This window comes from Erpetoichthys calabaricus, chromosome 5 (assembly GCF_900747795.2).
Source record: "Erpetoichthys calabaricus chromosome 5, fErpCal1.3, whole genome shotgun sequence".
Classification (NCBI taxonomy): Eukaryota; Metazoa; Chordata; class Cladistia; order Polypteriformes; family Polypteridae; genus Erpetoichthys; species Erpetoichthys calabaricus.
Genome location: NC_041398.2, coordinates 197,135,813 through 197,159,787, shown reverse-complemented (window position 1 = coordinate 197,159,787; position 23,975 = coordinate 197,135,813). Strand labels below are relative to the sequence as shown.

Sequence of the window (23,975 nt, the reverse complement as noted above, 5' to 3'; positions counted from 1 at the left end):
ACAAACGCGAATGATGCCGTGTTTTGTGAGTTGCTGCGTCCGAGTTGGTGGGCGTGGCTCCGCGAGTTTTTGTCGTATCCAATGGTCTTAGAGTTGGTGGGCGTGGCTCCGTCCTGCGTGCTTTCATGGGTGTCTTGCTTGTGCTGGCGGCGGCTTAGTGAATTATATATATAGATAATGCATAATATATTAGCATCACTTATATATTGTAAAAGTAGTGCAAACTATTTTCATAACTTCACATTTGCTTTATACTACAACATGAAATTAACATATATTTAATGAAAGAACTATAGCTGTAATACTTTTTGACTGTTTCTAACTCCAGGCATGTTACTATCTGTATCATCTGCTTTGTAATGATAACTTTCTTAAATTTATGTTTTAATATTAGCTTTAATCTGTTGACCTTCTTCTGAACAAGTCCATTGTTGTAAACTCTAGACCAACGTTTCCCAAACTCGGTCCTGGGGACCCCCTGTGGCTGCGGGTTTTTGTTCCAACAGGCTTCTGTTTTTAATTGGAGTTCTGGGCTAATTAAGTGAATTTTTATTTCCCAAGTTCTGTGTTTTGGGAACAAAATAGAAATTAGAAAACTAAGTTTGCTAAAAAAAAAAAATTATATTAAAATGTACCAAGCAGTTATATGGGAATAATGTTTTTTTTTTTCTTTTTAACAATATTTTCATCTTGATTTTCATTTTTCTTTTCCAGGTGTTCTAATTGTTTAATTAATCCATTATGTACTAATTAGCTGGTCTGACGCTAAAGTAGTTGCAGCCTATGCTTATTCAGTGTTGTTTGCCTGGGTGTCTGCTCTGCTCCTTTTTAATTGTCATTAATAAGATACAACGAAGGGGGAAAACTGCTCAGGGAAGGGGCAAAATATAATGAAAAGAGAGTTAAGCATTTAAATCTATAGCAAAAGCAGAAATATTTCTAAATGTCTTATAAATGTAAAAATCATGCTGCTGTGCTTTTCTGAATGTAGAATAAAAGAAAAAAAATACCAGGTAATTAAATGCACTCAGTGTTATCAGGCATTGTCACTGATTAGGAATCTGGTTGGAACAAAAACCTGCAGCCACAGCGAATCCCCAGGACCGAGTTTGGGAAACACTGCTCTAGACTGTACAAAGTTAAAACAGTGAATTTAATGTTGCAGCTTTGTGCTAAATTCATTTAAATTTAATGTTCCCACAGAAAGCAACCCTCAATAGCCCAGAACAGCAAAGTGAAAACAGGAGATAACAAATTTTAGTGAACTTAATCAAAAGAAAAAACTGAAATATCATATTGACACAAGTATTCAGACCCTTTGCTGTGACACTTCAAATATGTCTCTGGGATAACCTGTTTTAAGGATTACAATTCAGATGTTTCTACACTCTCTTTGAAGTTCACCTCAATTCAACTGAGTGGACATGATTATGAAAGGCAAGTCCTGGTCTATAGAAGGTGTCACATCTGACAATGTTTATCAGAGAAAAAACTAAGCCATGAGGTTACAGGAATTGCTTGAAGAGCTTAAAGGCAGTGTTGTGTCAAGGCACAGACCTGGGGAAGGCTACAACAAATTCCTGCTGCACTGAAAGTTCACAAGAGCACAGTTTTCCTAGACATGGTCACCCAGATAAACTGAGTAATTGTGGAAGAACAGTCAATGTAAAAGAGGTGACCAAGAACCCAATGGTCACTCTAGCTGAGCTTTAGAGAACCTGTCAGGAGATGGGAACAACTTTCAGAAGGACAACCATCGTGGCAATACTCGATCTTAACTTTATGACAAAAATTGCAAGGCAGAAGCCTCTCCTCATCAAATGACACATGGATGCCCACCTTCAGTTTGCAAAAGGGCACCTAGGAACAAGGGTATGTGGTCTGATGAGACCAAAATTAACGTCATGTCTGAAGGAAACCAGGCACCATTCATCACCTGCATAATAGTAGTCCAATGGTGATGCACAACTGTGACAGCATCAATCTCTGTGTTAATTTTTCAGTGGCAGTGACTGGGAGACAAGACATGGTTGAGGGAAATCTGAACGTAGCAAAGTCCAGAGATATCCTTAATGAAAACCTGCACCAAATGGCTCTATAGCAGACCTCAGACTGGGTTGAAGGCCTGCCTTCCAACATTTCAATGACTCTAAACAAAAAGCAAAAACAACATGAGTGGTTTAGGGAAAATTCCAGGCCCAGACTTCAACATCTCTGGAGAGACCAAAAATAGCTATTAACCAACGATCTCCTTATAAGCTGATAGAACCTGAGAGGCTCTGCAGAAAAGAAGGGCAGAAAATCCTCAAATCCACAGGTTTCAAGATGGTGGCATTACGCACAATAAAACTCCAAGCTGTTATTGACACCAAAGCAGCTGCGGTGAAGTAAAGGGTCTTAATACATCTGTCAATGTGATTTTTCAGTTATTGCTTTTAATAACTTTCCAAAAATTTCTAAAATCCTGTTGTTGCATTGTCATGGGGTATTTGGTGTTGTTTCGGGATTTGGGCAGGGGAAGGGTGGTTGGGAGATTGAATTTAAGTGATTTTAGTGCCAGGCAATATGTGAAAAAAACTAAAGGGGACTGCATACTTCCTGAGCCATTGTAGGTTCAGGAACTGGAATCTAGATTAAAAAAAAAAAATCATGTTTTCATGGTCACATTTTGTGTTTCCATTTTCTTCCTTACTGTCCTGTCCTAGGTAGGTTCCTTGTGCCAAATGGTGTTGGAATAAACTCCTAATTGTTCCTCCATGAAGTGGGTTAAGCAGGTAAGAAAATGGATTGAGTTTCCTCCTTACCTCCCCTAGATGCTAGCAGAGTACCATCATAAGAGAATGTCAGACAGGAAGTGTCAGAACCTGGTACATGAGCCTGCCGACAGTGGAATTTTGTGTGTACCTGTAGACATTGAGAAAGGAGAGCAAATGAAAAAAAAAAGAAAATTAAAAGTAATATTAAAGATAAAGCTTCTATCAAAGACCTATCAATCAAGGTTTTAAGCTAATCTAAAAGCCAACACAAAAATCTACACATAACATATGACTGGTACATATACTCAAGAAGTCTTTGCATTAAAGGAACTTCCGCCAAAATTTATATATTTTTATATGTCACTTACCTAATATACTTAATAGTGATGGCCAAGAAACATTTTTAATCTGATGTTTTCATGCAGAATGGAGAGAAAAAGTTTATACTATAATAGAAGCCAATAGTGAACAAAGCCATAAAGTGGCAAACTGTGAAAAACACCCATGCTTAATAACAAAAATATTGTAAAATGCATACTTCCAGAATGATCTGCATACATCATAAGCGGGAAACTAAAGCCTAGTGGAATTTTTTCAACTGAAGACAATAGTGAATGAGGGGGTTCTTCAATTCAAAAAGGCTATCCCATGACGCTTTAGTTTCCTGTTTATGATGTGTGCAGATTATTCTAGAAGTATATATTTAGCAATATTTTAGCAAAAAAAGCATACAATGTGCAAACTTCATACATACATCTAGACAGCTGACATGTGGAATATGCAACACAAATGTGCGATTTGTTATTCTTTTTCCATGGACATTTTTCATATAGTTTACCATTGTACATCATTAATCACTATTCGCTTCTATTATATCATAAAATTTTTTCTCTCCATTCTGCATGAAACATGAGATTAAAAAAATTTCTTGGCCATCACTGCAACCTACATGGGGTAAGTAACATACAGTATATAAGAAATATAATTTTGGGTTGAGTATTCCTTTAAGGATAGATGGGGCTCTCCTAGCCCCAGCAGATGGAGCAATTGTGCAACAATTTAAAACAGTAATAAACTCACCTTAGTAACATTGTTAAAATATACATAGCAAGTTCAACTTAGTTATCATAACTAAATTTTTTCAATTTTTCATGATATTCTGATGCAACTTCTTATGTAGAAAATACTTGCTTTTGGAGTATGTGAATTTTTGTGGGTGCTCTGGGCTGCTGTTGTGTGTTGACCAACCTTGCAGTATTTTTTTCATTGGACAAAGGCTATTTCATAGGCAGGTGTTGTTAAGTCCGTCGTTATGTCATTATCAATTAAGCAGATAATAGGCCTGGAGTTGATTTGAGGTGTGGTGCTTGCATGTGGAAGATTTTGCTGTGAACAGACAACATGCGGTCAAATGAGCTCTCCATGCAGGTGAAAGAAGCCATCCTTAAGCTGCGAAAACAGAAAAAACCCATCCAAGAAATTGCTACAATATTACGAGTGGCAAAATCTACAGTTTGGTACATCCTGGGAAAGAAAGCAAGCACTGGTGAACTCTGCAACGTAAAAAGACCTGGACGTCCATGGAAGACAACAGTGGTGGATGATCGCAGAGTCATTTCCATGGTGAAGAGAAACCCCTTCACAATAGCCAACCAAGTGAACAACACTCTCCAGGGGGTAGGCGTATCGATAATCAAGTCTACCATAAAGAGAAGACTGCATGAAAGTAAATACAGAGGGTGCACTGCAAGGTGCAAGCCACTCATAAGCCTCAAGAATAGAAAAGCTAGATTGGACTTTGCTAAAGAACATCTAAAAAAGCCAGCACAGTTCTGGAAAAACATTCTTTGGACAGATGAAACCAAGATCAACCTCTACCAGAATGATGGCAAGAAAAAAGTATGCAGAAGGCGTGAAACAGCTCATTTATCCAAAGCATACCACATCATCTGTAAAACACGGTGAAGGCAGTGTGATGGCTTGGGCGTGCATGGATGCCAGTGGCATTGGGACACTAGTGTTTATTGATGATGTGACATAGGACAGAAGCAGCTGAATGAATTCTGAGGTGTTCAGAGACATACTGTCTGCTCAAATCCAGCTAAATGCAGTCAAATTGATTGGGCGGCGTTTCATGATACAGATGGACAATGACCCAAAACATTCAGCCAAAGCAACCCAGGAGTTTATTAAAGCAAAGAAGTGGAAAATTCTTGAATGGCCGAGTCAGTCACCTGATCTTAACCCAACTGAGCATGCATTTCACTTGTTGAAGACTAAACTTCAGACAGAAAGGCCCACAAACAAACAGCAACTGAAAGCCGCTGCAGTAAAGGCCTGGCAGAGCTTTAAAAAGGAGGAAACCCAGCATCTGGTGATGTCCATGAGTTCAAGACTTCAGGCTGTCATTGCCAGCAAAGGGTTTTCAACCAAGTATTACAAATGAACATTTTATTTCCAGTTATTTGATTTGTCCAATTACTTTTGAGCCCCTGAAATGAAGGGATTGTGTTAAAAAATGCTTTAGTTGCCTCACATTTTTATGCAATCGTTTTGTTCACCCCACTGAATTAAAGCTGAAAGTCTGCACTTCAACTGCATCATTATTTCATTTAAAATTCATAGTGGTAATGTACAGAACCAAAATTAGAAAAAAGTTGTCTCTGTCCAAATATTTATGGACCTAATTGTATGATGACAAGAGGTACACACCACATTTAATAATAATAATAATAATGCATTTTATTTATAGGGGCACATTAGAAGTAAATCTCAAAGTGCAACATAAAAAGTAAACAAAGGCAAAGCAAGATAAAAACTGAGATAAAACAACAATAATTATAGCATTCTTGTTAATAAGCTTTCCTAAATAGAAAAGCCTTTAGCTGTTTTTTAAAACAGCCCACAATCTGCTGTATTCTTAGGCTTTCTGGTAGGGCATTCCAGAGCTGTGGAGCAGTGGCTGCAAAGGCTCGGTCTCCCATTGTATGAAGTTTGGTCACGGGGGGCGAACGCGGTAGGTATTTGTAAAATGGAGGTTTCTTGTAGTGGATTTTAGTATAAGGAGTTCTTTAAGATACTGTGGAGCATTTCCATGGATACACTGGTGAGTAAACAAACAGAGTTTGCCAATGAAGTGATTGAAAGATTTGTGAAATGTGTTCATATTTCCGCACCCTCATCAGGATTCTTGCAGCACTATTTTGAATTTGTTGTAGCTTTTGAAGGCTCTTGTTGGTTATCCCGATGAGGAGTGCATTACAATAGTCCAGTCTGTCAACATTTCAGTCAACATCAACATCCAGTCAACATTTCTTTGTATTGTTGCCGCCTGTTCACCATCTCTGGTGGCGGCTGTGTGGGGAGAGCTCAGTGGCCACAAGGAATGCACAGCTGACCAGCTACTAAGCTGTCTTTGCACAGCTACCACTGTCAGCTGCTGGCTGCTGAGCTGACTTTGCGCAGTATGTGTTACCCTAGTGCTGCTATTTCAGGCATCTGTTGCTGCATGCTGTGGCCCACACAAAACAAAAATGAACTTAATTTTACAAGGACAGTTAACATCAAAGTGCCTTCTCTTCATTAACTATATCACCTTGAAACAAATATTTTTCTCAAGATGGACAAGATGAATTTAATAATTAAGTAGGTAATTAACATCAAAGCACCTCCACTTCCTGAAGTGTACCTCATTTTTAAAACATCTGTGCATATAAAGTAAAAGACCAGGATGATGCCTCAGGCTGTACTGATTGCTTTATAACCTGCGACTAGATGGTCACATCTAGGACTATGAATCGGCAAATTGGTTTACAGCTTGGGAAAGGAAAGAATTCGGATATAAATAAAAGATCAAAGACTGTAAGCAAAGTCATGTATTATACGAACAACCAGCCAGTTAAATGTGTGTAACATCACATGTTCTGGAATCCCACGTGGAATTTTAAAATAAATACGCCTTGTCTGAGAGTGACATCAGAAGAAGAAACAGCAATGACTGAAGGTGATATCAGCAGGAGAGACAAGAACACATGTGACAATTTCATTTTAACATCGGAGGATATAATTCATGCATTTCTCCAATTGCTGAATCAAAAAGCTGCCCGGGTACATTCATCTTTAACGTCTCTAATTTCTTTCAGTAAGCTTTTTAAGACTATATATGGTGCCGCAGGGAAACATGAAATTTTAGAAGTAGGTGTTGGCGACCCTGGGGTGTTGGCAGTTGTTTGGGACCAATGTGACCTTGTTTAGAAACCCTTGCCAATAGTTACAATGGAGCAGTGGAGTGGTGCGCAAGAAGTGTTCGCTGTGAAAGCCATTTATAAGAATGGTGAAAGTGTGTGGAGCAGTGGAGTGGTGCTCAAGAAGTGTTCGCTGTGAAAGCCTTTTATAAGAATGGTGAAAGTGCGACTGCTGCACAAAGGGAATTTTGGCATCATTATCGGTTGGGACATCATGATCATGTCCCGTCTGCTCATCTGATTACAACATGAGTATGTTATCTCAAATAAGCTGGTTCAGCCTTAAAAAAAAAAGTCCCCAGGTGGAGCCACTTCACATACTGCCTGATAATAGATGGCAGCTATTCAATGATTGCTTGGAAGGCGCGTCATTTCACACAATGGTGACATTCCATGACTTCCGAGATCCCCAGATCTCACTGATTGTGTTTTTTTTTTCTGTGGGGAAAATCTTAAAAGCCAAGTGTAACTCACACGACAAGCAGCCATTGCTGAACTAAAAAGGAGGATTGAAGAGGAAATCGCTGGCATTCCTCTTGACATGTTACGTTGAGCAATGCAGAATTTCCACAACAGGCTCTCAGAATGTGTACAGAGAAATGGACAACACCTTCATGATGTTTTTTTCAAAACATAAAATGAATATTGATTACCATCATTAATTGCATATCCTGTGTAATACATTTCATCATTAAATGTATTTTGTATGTATGTATTGTATTTTATTCATGCATTAAACATCAACTGAAAATTTCCCATTTCCCTGCACCACCCTGTATATCCAGACTTTACTATGTATATTTTCTTATTTTTCTTTTATACCTTATCCTATTGGTATTACTGTTCTTTAACAAATGCCACATTGCTTTTTAAATTTCTATAATTTGTCTTTATATCTAGAGTGATTGAAGTAATAAGGTAAATATTTAGAGCACCTGTAGCAGTAAGGAAGTGCCATAAGTTTTATCTGGCTGAGGAGGAAAGCTCTATCCAATAGTGAACAGTATGTAAAGTAAAGAATTCATTGGTTGATAAATGGCCTATAGCCATGAATGTTGAGCCTTTGTATGTTTGAATATATTCTTGTGGACCAAAAGTAATATATAGGTCTGCCAAAGGTAAGTCTCTAGAAATACTAGGAAAAGACGCTGTGCATATGTTATTCATACGGTACTTGTGTGAGTTAAAGTGCTAGTGAATAACTGGCTATGTATACATCATTAAACCGGCATTTTTGTGGTTAGGGTCTGTGTGTATGCGTATATCTACATGTGTATGTGTTAATCTTAAGATGCAAGAGTAGACCAATCCAATAATGAACCTGGTGGATTCACTTATCCCTGAAGAAAGTAAGGGTAATTCAAGGGGAATACCACGATAATACACAAGGTTACTGTTACTGAAGCCTGTCTCCTTCCTCCCCACCACTGCTGCTGCTACAACCTTCCTGGGCTCCATTTATGCATTTCCAGTGATTTTTTTTCCTGCAACATCCACTGCTTACACATTCTCTTACTTCTCCGGAGACAACATCTACATTAATTTTCAGTCAGAATATAAGTCAGAATCCTTCCCAAAACTTGGCAGAGGCCATGTATCCAAGCCAATGGATTTAAGCATTGGAGCTGGTCTCCTAAATGCTGCTCTTTAAGATGGATGGATGGATGGATGGATGGATGGATGGATGGATGGATGGATGGATGGATGGATGGATGGATGGATGGATGGATGGATGGATGGATGGATGGATGGATGGATGGATGGATAGATAGATAGATAGATAGATAGATAGATAGATAGATAGATAGATAGATAGATAGATAGATAGATAGATAGCTTTATTAATCCCAATGGGAAATTCACATTCTCCGGCAGCAACATACTGATAGAATAAACAATATTAAATTAAAGATTGATAATAATGCAGGTAAAAAACAGACAAAAACTTTGTATAATGTTAAATGTTAACGTTTACCCCCCCGGGTGGAATTGAAGAGTTGCATAGTTTAGGGGAGGAACGATCTCCTCAATCTGTCAGTGCAGCAGGACAGTGACAGCAGTCTGTCGCTGAAGCTGCTCTTTTGTCTGGAGATGATACTATTTAGTGGATGCAGTGGATTCTCCATAATTGATAGGAGCCTGCTGAGCGCCTGTCGCTCTGCCACAGATGTTAAACTGTCCAGCTCCATGCCAACAATAGAGCCTGCCTTCCTCACCAGTTTGTCCAGGCGTGAGGCGTCTTTCTTCTTAATGCTGCCTCCCCAGCACACCACCGCAGAGAAGAGGGCGCTCGCCACAACCGTCTGATAGAACATCTGCAGCATCTTATTGCAGATGTTGAAGGACACCAGCCTTCTAAGGAAATATAGTCGGCTCTGTCCTTTCTTGCACAGAGCATCAGTATTGGCAGTCCAGTCTAATTTATCATCCAGCTGCACTCCCAGATATTTATAGGTCTGCACCATCTGCACACAGTCACCTTTGATGATCACGGGGTCCATGAGGGGTCTGGGCCTCCTAAAATCCACCACCAGCTCCTTGGTTTTGCTGGTGTTCAGGTGTAGGTGGTTTGAGTCGCACCATTTAACAAAGTCATTGATTAGGTCCCTATACTCCTCCTCCAGCCCACTCCTGATGCAGCCCACGATAGCAGTGTCATCAGCGAACTTTTGCACGTGGCAGGACTCCGAGTTGTATTGGAAGTCCGATGTATATAGGCTGAACAGGACCGGAGAAAGTACAGTCCCCTGTGGCGCTCCTGTGTTGCTGACCACAATGTCAGACGTGCAGTTCCCAAGACGCACATACTGAGGTCTGTCTTTAAGATAGTCCACGATCCATGCCACCAGGTATGAATCAACTCCCATCTCTGTCAGCTTGTCCCTATGATTGTGTTGAAGGCGCTAGAGAAGTCTAGAAACATAATTCTTACAGCACCACTGCATCTGTCCAAGTGGGAGAGGGATCGGTGTAGCATATAGATGATGGCATCCTCCGCTCCCACCTTCTCCTGATATGCAAACTGCAAAGGGTCAAGGGCGTGTTGAACCTGTGGCCTAAGGTGGTGAAGCATCAGCCTCTCCATGGTCTTCATCACATGTGATGTCAGAGCAACAGGCCGGAAGTCATTCAGCTCACTAGGACGTGATACCTTTGGGACTGGGGTGATGCAAGATGTTTTCCAAAGCCTCTGGACTCTCCCCTGTTCCAGGCTCAGGTTGAAGATGTGCTGTAGAGAACCCCCCAGCTCCGATGCATAGACCTTCAGCAGTCGTGGAGATACTCCATCTGGACCCGCTGCTTTGCTGGCACAAAGTCTCCTCAGCTCTCTGCTCACCTGCACTGTTGTAATTATGGGTGGGGATGTCTCTCCTATGCTGGTATCAGCAGAAGGATGTGTGGAGGATGCAGTACTCCGAGGTGAGAGTGAGAGTGGGTTAGGGTGGTCAAACCTGTTGAAGAAGTTGTTCATTTGGTTTGCTCTCTTCACGTCTCTCTCGATGGTGGCACCCCACTTCGAGCTGCAGCCAGTGATGATCTTCATCCCATCCCACACTTCCTTCATGCTGTTATTCTGCAACTTCTGCTCCAGCTTTCTCCTGTATTGCTCCTTCGCCACCCTGAGCTGGACTCGGAGTTCCTTCTGTACGCGCTTGAGCTCATGCTGATCACCGCTTTTAAAAGCCCTTTTCTTCTGGTTCTAAAGGCCCTTGATGTCACTTGTAATCCATGGCTTGTTGTTAGCATAGCAGCATACAGTTCTTACTGGAACTACAATGTCCATACAGAAGTTGATGTAATCAGTAGTGCAGTCAACAACCTCCTCAATGTTCTCACTATGTGATCCCTGCAGGATATCCCAGTCTGTAGTTCCAAAGCATTCTCTAAGAGCCTTCTCTGCCTCAGGGGACCACTTCCTGAATGAGCATGTAGTTATAGGTAGGACCTTCACTTTTGGTTTGTAGTGAGGCTGAAGCAGAACCAGGTTATGATCTGCTTTCCCAAGCGCAGGCAGCGGGGTGGCGCTGTATGCGTCTTTAACGTTTGCATACAGTAAATCAATAGTTTTATTTCCCCGGGTGTTACAGTCCACTGTATTTCTCTCTCTCTCTCTCACATACACACTTTCACAAATACATAGTCTGTAGGGACTCATTTTATGGCTGTCTCTCTCCCAGGCCTGCACAAGATTTTTATGCCAAAAATGCCACTACATATAATTAATATTTATAAACATTGATTCACATTTAATCAGTTGCTCTTTAAAATACCTGTAGTTGTTTAGCTTGAATGGACCTGATGTTTTTTCTTGACCTAACTCCTTAAGTCAGAAGGCAGAAAAGAGACTACAAACTATGTCAGAGTTATTTTGTCTGTTTCACATTTTCCATGTCCTCTTGCTCAAGTACACAATTTGTGCGGTAAAGCAAGTCATAAAGAGGTGGACAAAAATGAAGATGGTGCTAGCAGAGGGAAAAAAACCTATTAGATAACAGCAATAATTTTAGTTAAACCCTTGGAGGTGCTTTCCAAATTCAATCCTTCAATCTTAGAAAATAGCTTAAAGTATTTTAAAACCACTGCAGAGATGGCCTTGGCACAAAGAAACTACAGTGGAACCTCGGTTCATGAACGTCTCGGTACACATACAAATCGGTTTATGACCAAAAAGTTCGCCAAACTTTTGCCTTGGTTCACGACCACACACTCAGTATACAAACAAGCCAGTTTCCCTTTCGGTTTGTACATGTTCAGTCTCTTCCTGTGCATTTCCTGTGCAGCGAGCAAGAGAGAGAGAGCGCGAGACGCACACGCACACACACGCACACACACACACACACACACACGCACGCACACACACACACACACACACACAGGCAGCGCGAGAGAGAGAGAGCACACACACAGGCAGCGCGAGAGAGAGACAGACGCACACACAGGCAGCGCAAGAGAGAGAGACGCGCACACACACACATGCAGCGTGAGAGAGAGAGACGCGCACACACACAGGCAGTGCAAGAGAGACAGATGCACACACACAGGTAGCGCGAGAGAGAGCACACACACAGGCAGCGCGAGAGAGACAGACGCACACACACAGGCAGTGCGAGAGAGAGACGCGCACACACACGGGCAGAGCGAGAAAGAGACGCACACACACACAGGCAGCGCAAAAGAGAGACAGACGCACACACCCAGGCAGCGCGAGAGAGAGGGGGCTGGATGCATAAGGTAGGAAGGCAGTTAAAGAATGCACTGGGCTTGATTTTGTTTTCACTTCTGTTTACAGTGATCGGTTCGTAGCGTGCATTGTTACAATGTTACTTTTCTTGGTGGTTTATTAAATTATAGATTTTTTCAAATGTTCATTTTTTTCCCTGTGCTTAAAACTCATTAAAAAAGCAGTGTTTTTAGCCAGCAGTTGGTAGCGCTATAGCGCGAACTATTGCAGTATTAGTTTTCTCTGTTGTTCAAGGTTTTCTCAGTGTTATTCAATACTTTTACATTTAGTTTACTATTACGCTGTGCATTCTATGGTTTAATTAACTATATTTGTGCTTAAAAACTTAAAAAAAATATATATTTACATACAGTTCGTATGGTGAGGAATGGATTAATTGTATTTACATACAATCCTATGGGGGAAATTGCTTTGGTTCACGACCAAATCGGTTTAAGACCAGAGTTTTGGAACGAATTATGGTCATGAACCGAGGTTCAGTGATCCCCCGCTATATCGCGGTTGAGCTATCGTGCCCTCGCTACATCGTGGAGTTATTATTATTATTATTATTACTAGGGGGCTCTGCCCCCCTGCTTGCTTCACTTGCCAACCCCTGGGTTTGGTTTACCGGATAAACAATTTAAAGAGATTGTCATTTTCATGGATATTGTTACATATGCATTATTTTCATTTTTACTTTAAAACTTTTGTAAAAATAATATTTATCCTTTATTTCCTGCCCCGGGCATGGTTAAATCTGTTTCTCACGGGACTTATAATGCTGCTTACGTTGTGAATGGGGTTCTGAATGCACGCTAAAGAGATGCGATCGGTTCAGCTGTTATCTTGCTGCTGGCCAGCTGTGTGTTCTGCTTGTCGCGCTTTGTGTCAATCATTTAAAAGCCTGTACAGCAGCTGTCCTTTTGCCACTTTGCGTCTCTGTCACTACCGTTCTGAAGGGGTTGGGGGTGAGGGCTGCATGCACGCAAAGGAGATGCGCTCGGATCATTTGCTGGCTTGCTGCAGCTGCTGCTGGCAAGCTGTGTGTTCTGTTTGTCGTTGTTTTAAGAGCTGGGAGCACCTGAAGTGTGTCCGCCAAAAGCATTCCAATAACTGCTAGGTTTGATGTCCGAGAACTTGTTTTAAATTGTTTGTAAGTAGGGTGTGACGTGCAAAAGTCCCCGTCTCATGGGTTTTGCTTCCTAAGGTTGTAATGTCTAGTCTCGCGTGTCGTCAAAGTGTCTCTCCGAGATGATCTGGTCTCGAACGCTTCGCTCAACCCCCCCGGAGGGGCGCTATGCTCCTGCCACTTCGTGTCTCTCTTTCTTGCGTTGTGAAGGGGGGGAGCTGAACGCACACTAAGGAGAAGCGGACGGATCAGCTACTGGCTTTGTGCTGCTTCTGCCAAAATGCGTGTTCTGCTTGTTGCTCTGTGCATTGATCATTTAACACTAGAATTACCAGAGTTTACGAGAAAACTTGTAAATCTGGCCCACCTTAAATTCACTCACATGTCTCCATTCAGCATCTTTTGTCTTCTAAATGTGTCGATAAGCTCAAGCAGTAAGCAGCCTGCTATACCATCCAACATTTCTGTTTTAACAATGTGTTTACATAGATTGTTATAGACACAAAACACACATCAAATTATTCCCCCTTACAATTCTGGGTAGCTCACTCCCAGATAATCAATCAAGGCAGGAACTGGGAGAACTTCTTGCCCGTTCTGAGGCAGGGGGGGGCGGGGAGGAGATGGTATAGCAGGCTGCTTGGGCTTACCAACACATTATCAACACATTTAGACGACAAATGAGGCTGACGGAGAGGTGTGAAGGGATTTAAGGTGGGCTGGATTTACGAGTTTTTTTTCGTTGACTCTGTAGTACTAGGGTGTTGTACCATGTTAGCCATTATTAATGTAGTGAAAAGTTGACTTTTCATTGGCTCTTGTAATTCTAGTGTTAGAAGCCTGTACAGCAGCTGTTCTTCTGTCTCACTGCCTTGTCTTGCGTGAGGTTAAAATGTATCTCGCGGGACGTCAAATTGTCTTCCGAGAAGATCATGCCTTGTCTCTCTGGTCACCCTGCCAAGATTTTTTTTTTTTTTTTATAATAGATGAGATGTTACTCATATCCTTAGCCCGACATCCACATATCATATGTGTTTACAAAGTGTGTTTTAATAAGTTTACATGTGTTTAAAGCGTGTGAGAGGGGTATTTTAAAGCTTAAACTATAAAAAAAATGTTTATTTATATGGTCTTTCTATATCGTGGATTTTCACCTATCGCTGATGGGTCTGGAATGTAACTTCCGCGATAGGCGGGGGATCACTGTATATTCTTCTCTGATAAGCCAGTTTTGTATGTTGGTGTCAATTTTAACTTTATATAATTTTATGAACAAGCAATGAACATCATGTTGCTGTAGTGAGTTCTATGATGCTTAAAGACTTTCAGAACATTAGGACAGTATAAAAATTTAGACAAGAACAGGCCATTTAGGCAGACAAAGCTCCCCAGTACTATCCACTTAATTTCTCTAAAACAACATCAAGTCTAGTTTTGAAGGTCCCCGGTCCTACTTTATATCACACTAACAGGTAACTTATACCATGTGTGTATGGTTCTTTATGTGAAGAAAACCTTCCTAATGTTTGTACAAAACATTACCTTAATAAGTTTCCAACTGTGTCCCAGTGTTATTGATGGAACTCATTTTAAAGTAACAATCTCAACCCAATGTAGTAATTCCCTTCATTACTTTAAACACTTCAATCATGTCAACTTATAATGTTTTACTTAAACTGAAAAGGTATAGCTCTTTTAAGCTTTCCTCACAACTCATCTCCAGCAGTCCTGAAATCAGCCTAGTTACTCTTCTGTGGACTTTTTTTTTGTAGCCTAGAAATCAAAACTGCCACAGTACTCCAGATGGGGCCTCACTATTGTGTGATAAAGCTTAAGCATAACCTCCTTTGACTTATACTTTACACGTCATGCTATATAATCTAAATTCCATAAGGCTTGTTAATAGCTTTTGAACACTGACTGGACTGTTTTCCTCTAGGAGGCGCTAGCTCCCTGGAAATAAGTTCGTTTTGCAATTTAAGTTAGAGCTCTTTATATTTTAGTGCTATTTGTGTACACAGTGTGCAGTTTCCTTTTTAACACTAGCTTATAACACGTTTGTAATTTAGGTAATACTTATAAGATAACTTCAATAATTTCATAGTTTCTGTGTGTTTTCTATGTCCTACTAGATGGTGTATTTGTTTAACACACGTTTTATGACACTTTTTTTAGTTTTGGGGGGTGCTACTTTTAACCTTTTGGACACAGCAACAGCTGCACAGCTCATAAACTGCACTTTTAACAGGTGGACGAATAGTATATTTTGGATTATATCGGGCTGCTATTATGCCATTAAAGATTTCTACAATTGTTTAATTGAGCGCAATCAAGATTTTATCGTCATTGACATTGTTCATCTTTACGTAAATGACTGCTAGACCCGCTGGATGTGTGACTCATCATACGACAAGTTAAATGCATGCCTGCATGCATTAACTCTTAATAACGCGCAGTTCTTCATAGCTTTACAAAATATTATTTCTAATGGCTAATGGTGTAACTTATTGAATAACTGTTCCCCAACATGGCGCTTATTTCTCTGGCAGGCTTTGGACATCCATACGGCAGTTGATTAATCTGTGTTGTCCACCCGGGTGCCGTTTCGCTTTATTCCGGACAACCAGTCTCGTGTCCATAAGTTTAAAACTGTTATTTTACAATTTATTGCATCCGGCAGCTATCTGTTTTTCGTGCCCCTGCACTGTAGCCCATCTTCCAAGAAAGCCTCTTGCACTTTCACAGGATTAATATCCCATTCCAGTTAGGGCCAGGCATTTAGGGCAGTATAACTCGGCCATGGGAGTCCATGACTGTGCACGCGACCATCCTAACATACTGACCGAGACCTTCCATGCCATCATTATCAATAGTGTATGTATATATATATATGATGCATTATAAATATGATGTGGTTAGTAATTTAGCCACAATCCCACCCTTGTCGCCACTTCTATCCAGCAGGGGACGCTAGTGCCCTGGTCGGAATAAGTTCTTTTGTAATTGCGGTATGTTACATAACCCGAAACGATATACAGTAGATATAATATAAAAAGGTGATACGCCTCCCTTAGTGATACGCCAGTAAGAAATCACATAGGAGAAATAACTTGTGTAGAGTCTACCATTTTTGTCTTTGAATACATTGAATACATCTATAAACTTTTTCTCTTGTAATTCACTATCTGAAAAGTTAGCCCAGTTAATATTCAGGTAGTCAAAGCCCCCCATGACTTTAATATCCCCCTGTAAAATTGCCTTTTTAATTTAATAGGATGTGCACTGGAATTACTATCTTAATTGGTGTGTCTATAGCACACTCCTAAAATAAGGCCACTTTCCCAAATGGTTTCCAGACAAATCCAGACAATCTCACTAAAATGTGACTCATCGTCCAACTGCAGAACACAGGGATTTAAATTCTGCTTTACATTAACAGCAACCCCCTCCCCCATTCTTTTCTGTTATCATTCCTAAAAATGTGTACCCATATATGTTACACGCATCCCTATCTTTGTTATTTAGACATGTCTCTGTTGCAATAATATTACAATTATGGTAAGGCTCCTTTTATGCTTGCAGTCCCACACTTAATTTCAAACTCAAAACTGGGACCTAAAAGGTGAAAAATTAATTCAAGTCAACACAGCAAACTTGACAATTCTTCTTTAGGACAGGGAGTGCTCTCGCTGAGTTAGTGAGAAATCAGTACTACTAAGTCCTCATAATCATCAAAGGTGAAGTCTGAGGGATTCCTAGCAAAAGTCATGCAGGAAAGTCCACATTGAGAACAAAGGCAGAAAGGGGCAAGTCACAGTATAATTGTAACAGATAAAAGATTAATTTATTGTCAGAACTTGACCTTTCAGAAATTTCTGGTAACTTGTTTACAATATTAACACTTAACATACAAGTGAAGGAGATGAGGGGCCATGTTATAGGACTTTGAAACTGTTTTTGTAGGGATGACTTTAACAGATGCATTATTTTATTTGAGGAAGATGTCTTGTCAGAAGCATTTAGCTTTCTGGTGAGGAGTCATGCTCTGCCTGCTCAGTCTCTCCAGGCAAACCAGACATGGTGTTTACTCATCTGGGTTTAAAAATCTTAAGTGATGTTTAATAGATATATTTGTCAATACATCAAACAGACTTGAAATGGTTAATTAAAAGTGAGATGCTATTGCCAAATCTTTGACAAAAAAGGGTTTTTAACTATGAGAGTAATCTAATGCAAACTGACATTTCTCAAGTCAAGTCACATCACATTTATTTATAAAAGCGCATTTAAAACAACAGATGTTAAGTCAAAGTGCTGTACAAAGGGGCAGTAAAATAAACACAATACAATCAATAGTATAAAAACAGATTAATAAAACAGTCAATTAAGACCATCCCGCACAACCCTTATACATAGTGAAAGTGGAGGAGAAGATGTGGGTCTTAAGATGAGTTTTAAAAGCCTCAATAAAGGATGATGACTTGAAGCAGATCATTCTCAAGCCTTGGAGCAATAACTGACAAAGCTCTGTTTCCCCTAGACTTCAGCAGAGATCTTGGAACTACGAGGAGCAGTTATCTGGATGATCTCAATGCCTTTGGTGCTGAGTGGGGATGAAGGACATCGCAGATGTATTTTGGAGCAAGACCATTCAAGTGTTTAAAAATAAACAACAAAATTTTAACATCAATACAAAATCTCACCGGTAGCCAGTGGAGTGAGGCTAGTACAGGGGAGATGTGAACCTTTTTTCTAGTGCTCATTAACTCTTTTAGGGCTGATGTCGACTTTTGTCAAAAGGAGGAGTTGACGATGCTAATTGACTGTAAACTATGACAAAACCACCCATTATGTTTTAGTTGGACTCTCGTTGCTAGAAGGAAAGTTAGATTCATTGGTATGACTGAGATTTCCTGCACTCGCATGAGTAGCAAGGCGTAAACAGCGGCAGAAATGGTACTGACATCTGGCGAGAGATCAAAGCAAATGTGTAAAGCAAAATACTCCGTGGACAACGTTTTGCCTATTATCTCTGAACTGGACTATGACTTGTCGGACTCAGATTTTGATACAAGTGATTGAAAACGAATGTGAGGTTCCAGCTTCAGCTGATTGGTCCCCAGCTAATCGTTGTACTGAAATTGTTCGCCAGGGAGGACTGCCACTTAATAATGATAAGAGGTAGAAACCAGATTGCAATGCACTGCGACTTTGTCCCAGCCACGCAAAGACCACCTGATGCACATTCTTAGCAAACTGGCAGCCACAGCATGCAGCAACAGTCATTTTATGTTGATTTCTGTGTGAAACCATTGTTTTTTGGAAAAAATATTCAGCCCTCAAAGAGTTAAAAATCTATCTGCTGCATTTAGTATAGCTGGGTATCATAATCATAGCAATAGTAAATGAAACCATGTTTTTGAAAGATGGTCCTCAAGGGGAGCATATATAGGGCAAATTAAAGAGGTGCCAAAATGGAACCTTGTGAAACACCTTTTATGAGAGGTGCTGGCTGGGAGGTTATTATCTATGTTAACAGACATAGATCTATCTTTAAAGTAGGACTCATACCATTTCAATGCACAAACTTGAATGAAAACTTCATACTCCAGCCATTTAAATAGAACCACAAGATCCATCCATCCATCCATTTTCCAACCCGCTGAATCCGAACACAGGCTCACGGGGGTCTGCTGGAGCCAATCCCAGCCAACACAGGGCACAAGGCAGGAAACAATCCTGGGCAAGGTGCCAACCCACCGCAGGACACACACAAACACACCCACACACCAAGCACACACTAGGGCCAATTTAGAATCGCCAATCCACCTAACCTGCATGTCTTTGGAATGTGGGAGGAAACCGGAGCGCCCGGAAGGAAACCCAGGCAGACACGGGGAGAATATGCAAACTCCACGCAGGGAGGACTCGGGAATCGAACCCAGGTCCAACAGATCTCCCAACTGCGAGGCAGCAGCACTACCCACTGCGCCACCGTGCCGCCCTAGAACCACAAGATCCATCATGCCAAATGCAGCACTAAGATCCAATAGAACTAAGACTGCACAAGAACCTGAGCTCAAGGTTAACAGAATATCATTTGTCACGTTCAACAAAGTAGATTCTGTACCATGACATTTTTAAAAACCTGATTGAAACACATCACATGGACTGTTATCCTACAGATGTGAAAGTAACTGTAAAGAAAATACCTTTTCCATAATTTTGAACAAAAACGGGAGCTTAGAAATAGGTCTATAGTTTGAAAGAACTGTGGGATCGAGAGTGGGCTTCTTCAGCATTGGCTGAACAATTGTATGTTTAACAACAGAATTCTTGAAGCCTATGAAAAATCTCATAATCCTGGCCCACCTTAAATCCCATCACTCCTCTCCATCAGCGTCTTTTGTTTTGTAAATGCGTCGATCAGCACAAGCAGCAAGCAGCCTGCTGTCCCATCCCCTGCCTTGACGGAGCTCAGCTCAGGCAAAAAAGTTCTTCCAGCTCAAGCCAAGGCTCCTTATCTGCGTGTGAGATCTGGAGTTGTATAGGGTAAATAATACAGCACGTCATTATTTGGAATACATGAATTTCATGTGTTTTCCATGTCTACAAAGATCTGGGTAAATGTAGGATGAAAGGAAATGCAAGAAATGCTGAACACATACCTAAAGCAGAAACTTTTTCCATGTTATACTAATAAAAACGTGAAGTGTATAATGTGTGAAGACTTTAGTCCAAATATCAAATAAACATCTGCGCTTTTATTCAAAAATATAACCAAAGAAAAAAAAGCATTTGATTTAAATGTGGCTGTCAATGAGTTAAAAACTCAAGCTCAAATGTAAATTGACAGGGAGTTTATACATATTCTTGAATGATGTAGAGGTAAGAACTGCTGCCTTATACCCCGAAGGTCCCAGGTTCGAGACCAGGCACTCCATGTTTTGAGTAGTGAGCTGCTATTATTATTATTATTATTATTTCTACAATATAATAAAACATACATTTGATTTGAGTCTGTAACACCTGGTGTAAATTTTGGCTACTTGTAAAAGTTAGCTCTTGTTTTTTAATTATTCAGTTTTATACTCTCAGTGACGTTTATACGGTATAACGAACTTGTCTCTCCCTCCCTGAGTTGATGGCATTTATCTCCATTCTTTTCACAAGAGCAGCACTCTGACTGATGCCTGCTCAGAACTGTTTGTTGTATCAGCAATCAAAGATACAAAGTCCTGTGACTGCTATCAGACTGGACAAAGGCAGGATTGTAGCAACAGACAGCTTCTTTACAGTGCTTTCGCCGGCTAATAGACTGCTCTGCACCACAATGCAACTCTACTTGTCACCATAAGTAAAATGGGACTTCCACCTGCAGCTCAAGTCACTTCAGAACATGAGCAATTCGCCATGCTATTGTTTAGATCTGACAGCACCATGCTGACAGTGTATGCACCCAAAAAAAAGAAGCCTTTGACTTCAGTCTTTAACAGCTGGTGTAAGGTTTGGGCGCTATTCCACAACAAACACTGTAAAAATAAAGATTGAAAAAAGAAGAAAGAAAAGTGCAAAAAACAATTAATGAATAAAAATTATAAAAAGTTCAGTAGTAGAAAAGAGAGAAAGCACAGTGAAGACAGCTCCAGCCAGATGCAAAGCAATTTGTAAACATCCATCCATCCATTTTCCAGCCCGCTGAATCCGAACACAGGGTCACGTGGGTCTGCTGGAGCCAATCCCAGCCAACACAGGGCACAAGGCAGGAACCAATCCCAGGCAGGGTGCCAACCTACAGCAGCAATTTGTAAACATTACAGACATAATATACACATTTGGAAATGTTCACAATTTGGCAACTGAAAATGACTACAGAATATAGAATGACCATGCTAATATAAAAATGTGTTAAAAATGCTACATAAATTTATAAATATCACGATTCAAAACTTTTGCTGAAACACCAGACAAAAGCAAAAGTTAGAAATCTGATGTGTATAAGCACGCTACAGTCCTCAATCAAAAAATGGGAGAATGCAGGGAAAACAGAAATCCAGTACATTTTGATGGGTACAGAAATGTGAAAGAACATCAGGCTAACAGATGATCTACTTTACTGACTGTATTAGACTTTTTGACTCAATACTATGCTCCAGACTACAAAGGCACTTCCAGATTTATGTGAAGCTACAGGCATCTCACTGGTAATGAAGTGTTTGTCGGCACTTTGCATCACCTTAATAAAATAAGTAATATTGTAACAATTGTAGCAATGATAAAGTGTGAATAAGCTAATACACACATATTGGTGATAACCTAGGTCCAGCATGAGCAGCATAACAGTGGCTCTTTGATTTGTTTTAATTTCATGGAGCAGCTTGAAAAGACCTTGATTTATAAGAAGTTTCATTATTTTATCATTTTTGTAATATCTTTATTATTTAATTGACTGATTTAAAGCAGATTCATTTAGGATAATTCTGTAAAGGACAACATGCAAAAAAAGTGATTAACTGCATGCTGGACAATTGATATCATTAATAAACTGACCTTTTTTGTAGTGCATCATTTTAAATGTTATGAAATACCATACATTTATCATAATACATATTAGAAGTACTGCTAGTGATATTTTGCATGTCATACTCAGTCTTTACAAATGTTTATACAATCATTTTTACTTCTTATTTATACTGCATGATAACTCCTTTTGGTATCTTCTGGCATATTTGGTTATATAGGGAGGATTATTGAAAAGAAATGATTCTACTGTGTTACCTAAGGGTTTTGTAAGGAAAGGTGTGGATAGGGTCACACATAAGTCATTTATTAAAAGTCTCAAATAAAGGTTCCTGCTACATGTTCCCTCATCTTTCTCTATGGATCTGGACTTCCAGCTATTAGAATGCTTTCAAGATAAATGAACCAGTGTCAGTTTGTGAAATATAATAATCAATACAGTTTAGTCACAAACACAATGATTATAAAACAGGATAACTGCTTCTTTGTAAACACAAAGTTAGGATATGACAACATAAACATATAAGTTAAAGGAGAAGTTCGATATATTTTAAGTCAAAGCTATTTCTTGACTACCATGGTATATATTCATTTTCCACAGAAAATTGCACTCTAAAGTGATGACTTTTTCATAAATTAAAAAAAAATTACCTAGTCTGTTCTTGTGGTTTATAATGGAGGTAAAGGACAAACATAAAAAAGCCATTAAACTTACTGAAAATGTTTACTTTGAAGGAGTAAAGGTTTCAAAGTAAGACAACATAATGTCTGCACAAGGCTGGCTCTAGGCTAAGGTCAAGCAGGCACTGGCCTAGGTGTGCCATGACTTGAGGAGTGCCCAAGTCAACAAACCGCCATGCCCACCCAATCCCCCCATTTGAATTGTCATTTTAGCATGTCCTGCATAACATGCATATATGAACATGTTTCATCACCAAGGATAACACTCTTTGATTTCATATACAAATATGAATGCACTCTGATCACCAAATCCAATAATAGTGACTAGGTTTGCCATGGACCCTTGAGCTTGCCCTGCTTCTGCATTTCTAAGGAATGCCTGTGACAACATAAATAAACTGAAACTAATACATTTTATTGCAGATTTTGTGGTACTATATCCTTCAGGTAAAGACATGTTACTTGCAACAAGTGTCGTGAGTGGAGTTTTGAACAATACCAATACACACATGTACCTCAACCCCTTATTCACAAATTTGCAGATTTTCAAGAGCTTCAGGATGTGTATTTAAGCTAGTTGTGTTTCTGCAATTCTGTTCATTCAATGCTAATGTTCTGCCATGGGTTTGAACAAAAGAAAGATGTATACTCAAATCATATGATTAATTTTTCACATTTGTGCTTACTTATCACCTATTACATCCCGAGTTCTTTTTTTAACCCAGCCACAGTGGATGCACAAACCAGTGTGTTTCTTCGTGCCGGTCCCACGCCCAGATAAATGGGGAAGGTTATGTCAGGAAGGGCATCCGGTGTAAAATTTTGCCAAATCAATATGCGGACAACAATACAAATTTCCATGCCAGATCAGTCGAGCCCCGGGTTAATAACGACCGCCACCAGTACTGTTAGCCAACAGGGTGCTGGCGGAAACTGGGCTACTGTTGGCTGAAGACGACGAAGAAGAAGAAGAAGAAGGAGAAGGAGAAGGAGAAGAAGAGGGGGGAGACGTGTCCGGAGGCAGGAGGAGAGGAGGAAAGTAAAGAGAGTAGAACTGAGGGTAGGAACTTTGAATGTTGGCAGTATGACTGGTTAGGGTAGAGAGCTAGCAGTTATGATGGAGAGAAGGAAGGTTGATATATTGTGCGTGCAAGAGACTAAATGGAAGGGGAGTAAGGCCAGGTTGATCAGAGGTGGATTCAAATTGTTCTATCATGGTGTGGATGGGAGGAGAAATGAGGTAGGGGATATTCTGAAGGAACATTATGTCAAGAGTGTTTTGGAGGTGAAAAAAGTGTCAGAGAGAGTAATGATTATGAAGCTGGAAATTGGAGGTGTGATGATGAATGTGTTAGTGCATATGCCCCGCAAGCTGGGTGTGCGATGGAGGAGAAAGAAGATTTTTGGAGCGAGTTGGATGA

General features: G+C 40.2%; 1 protein-coding gene across 3 annotated transcripts in view; it reads right to left on the bottom strand.

Moving 5' to 3' along the window:
- The window catches only part of LOC114652857 (WD repeat-containing protein 70), a 444,610-nt gene that overhangs the window by 124,503 nt on the left and 296,132 nt on the right, over positions 1-23,975 (bottom strand). For all 3 annotated transcript variants that reach the window (XM_051928488.1, XM_051928489.1, XM_051928490.1), the window contains one exon: positions 2,805-2,904. In XM_051928488.1, the coding sequence (XP_051784448.1) occupies positions 2,805-2,904 (100 nt within the window). The remainder of the gene's footprint in view (positions 1-2,804; positions 2,905-23,975) is intronic.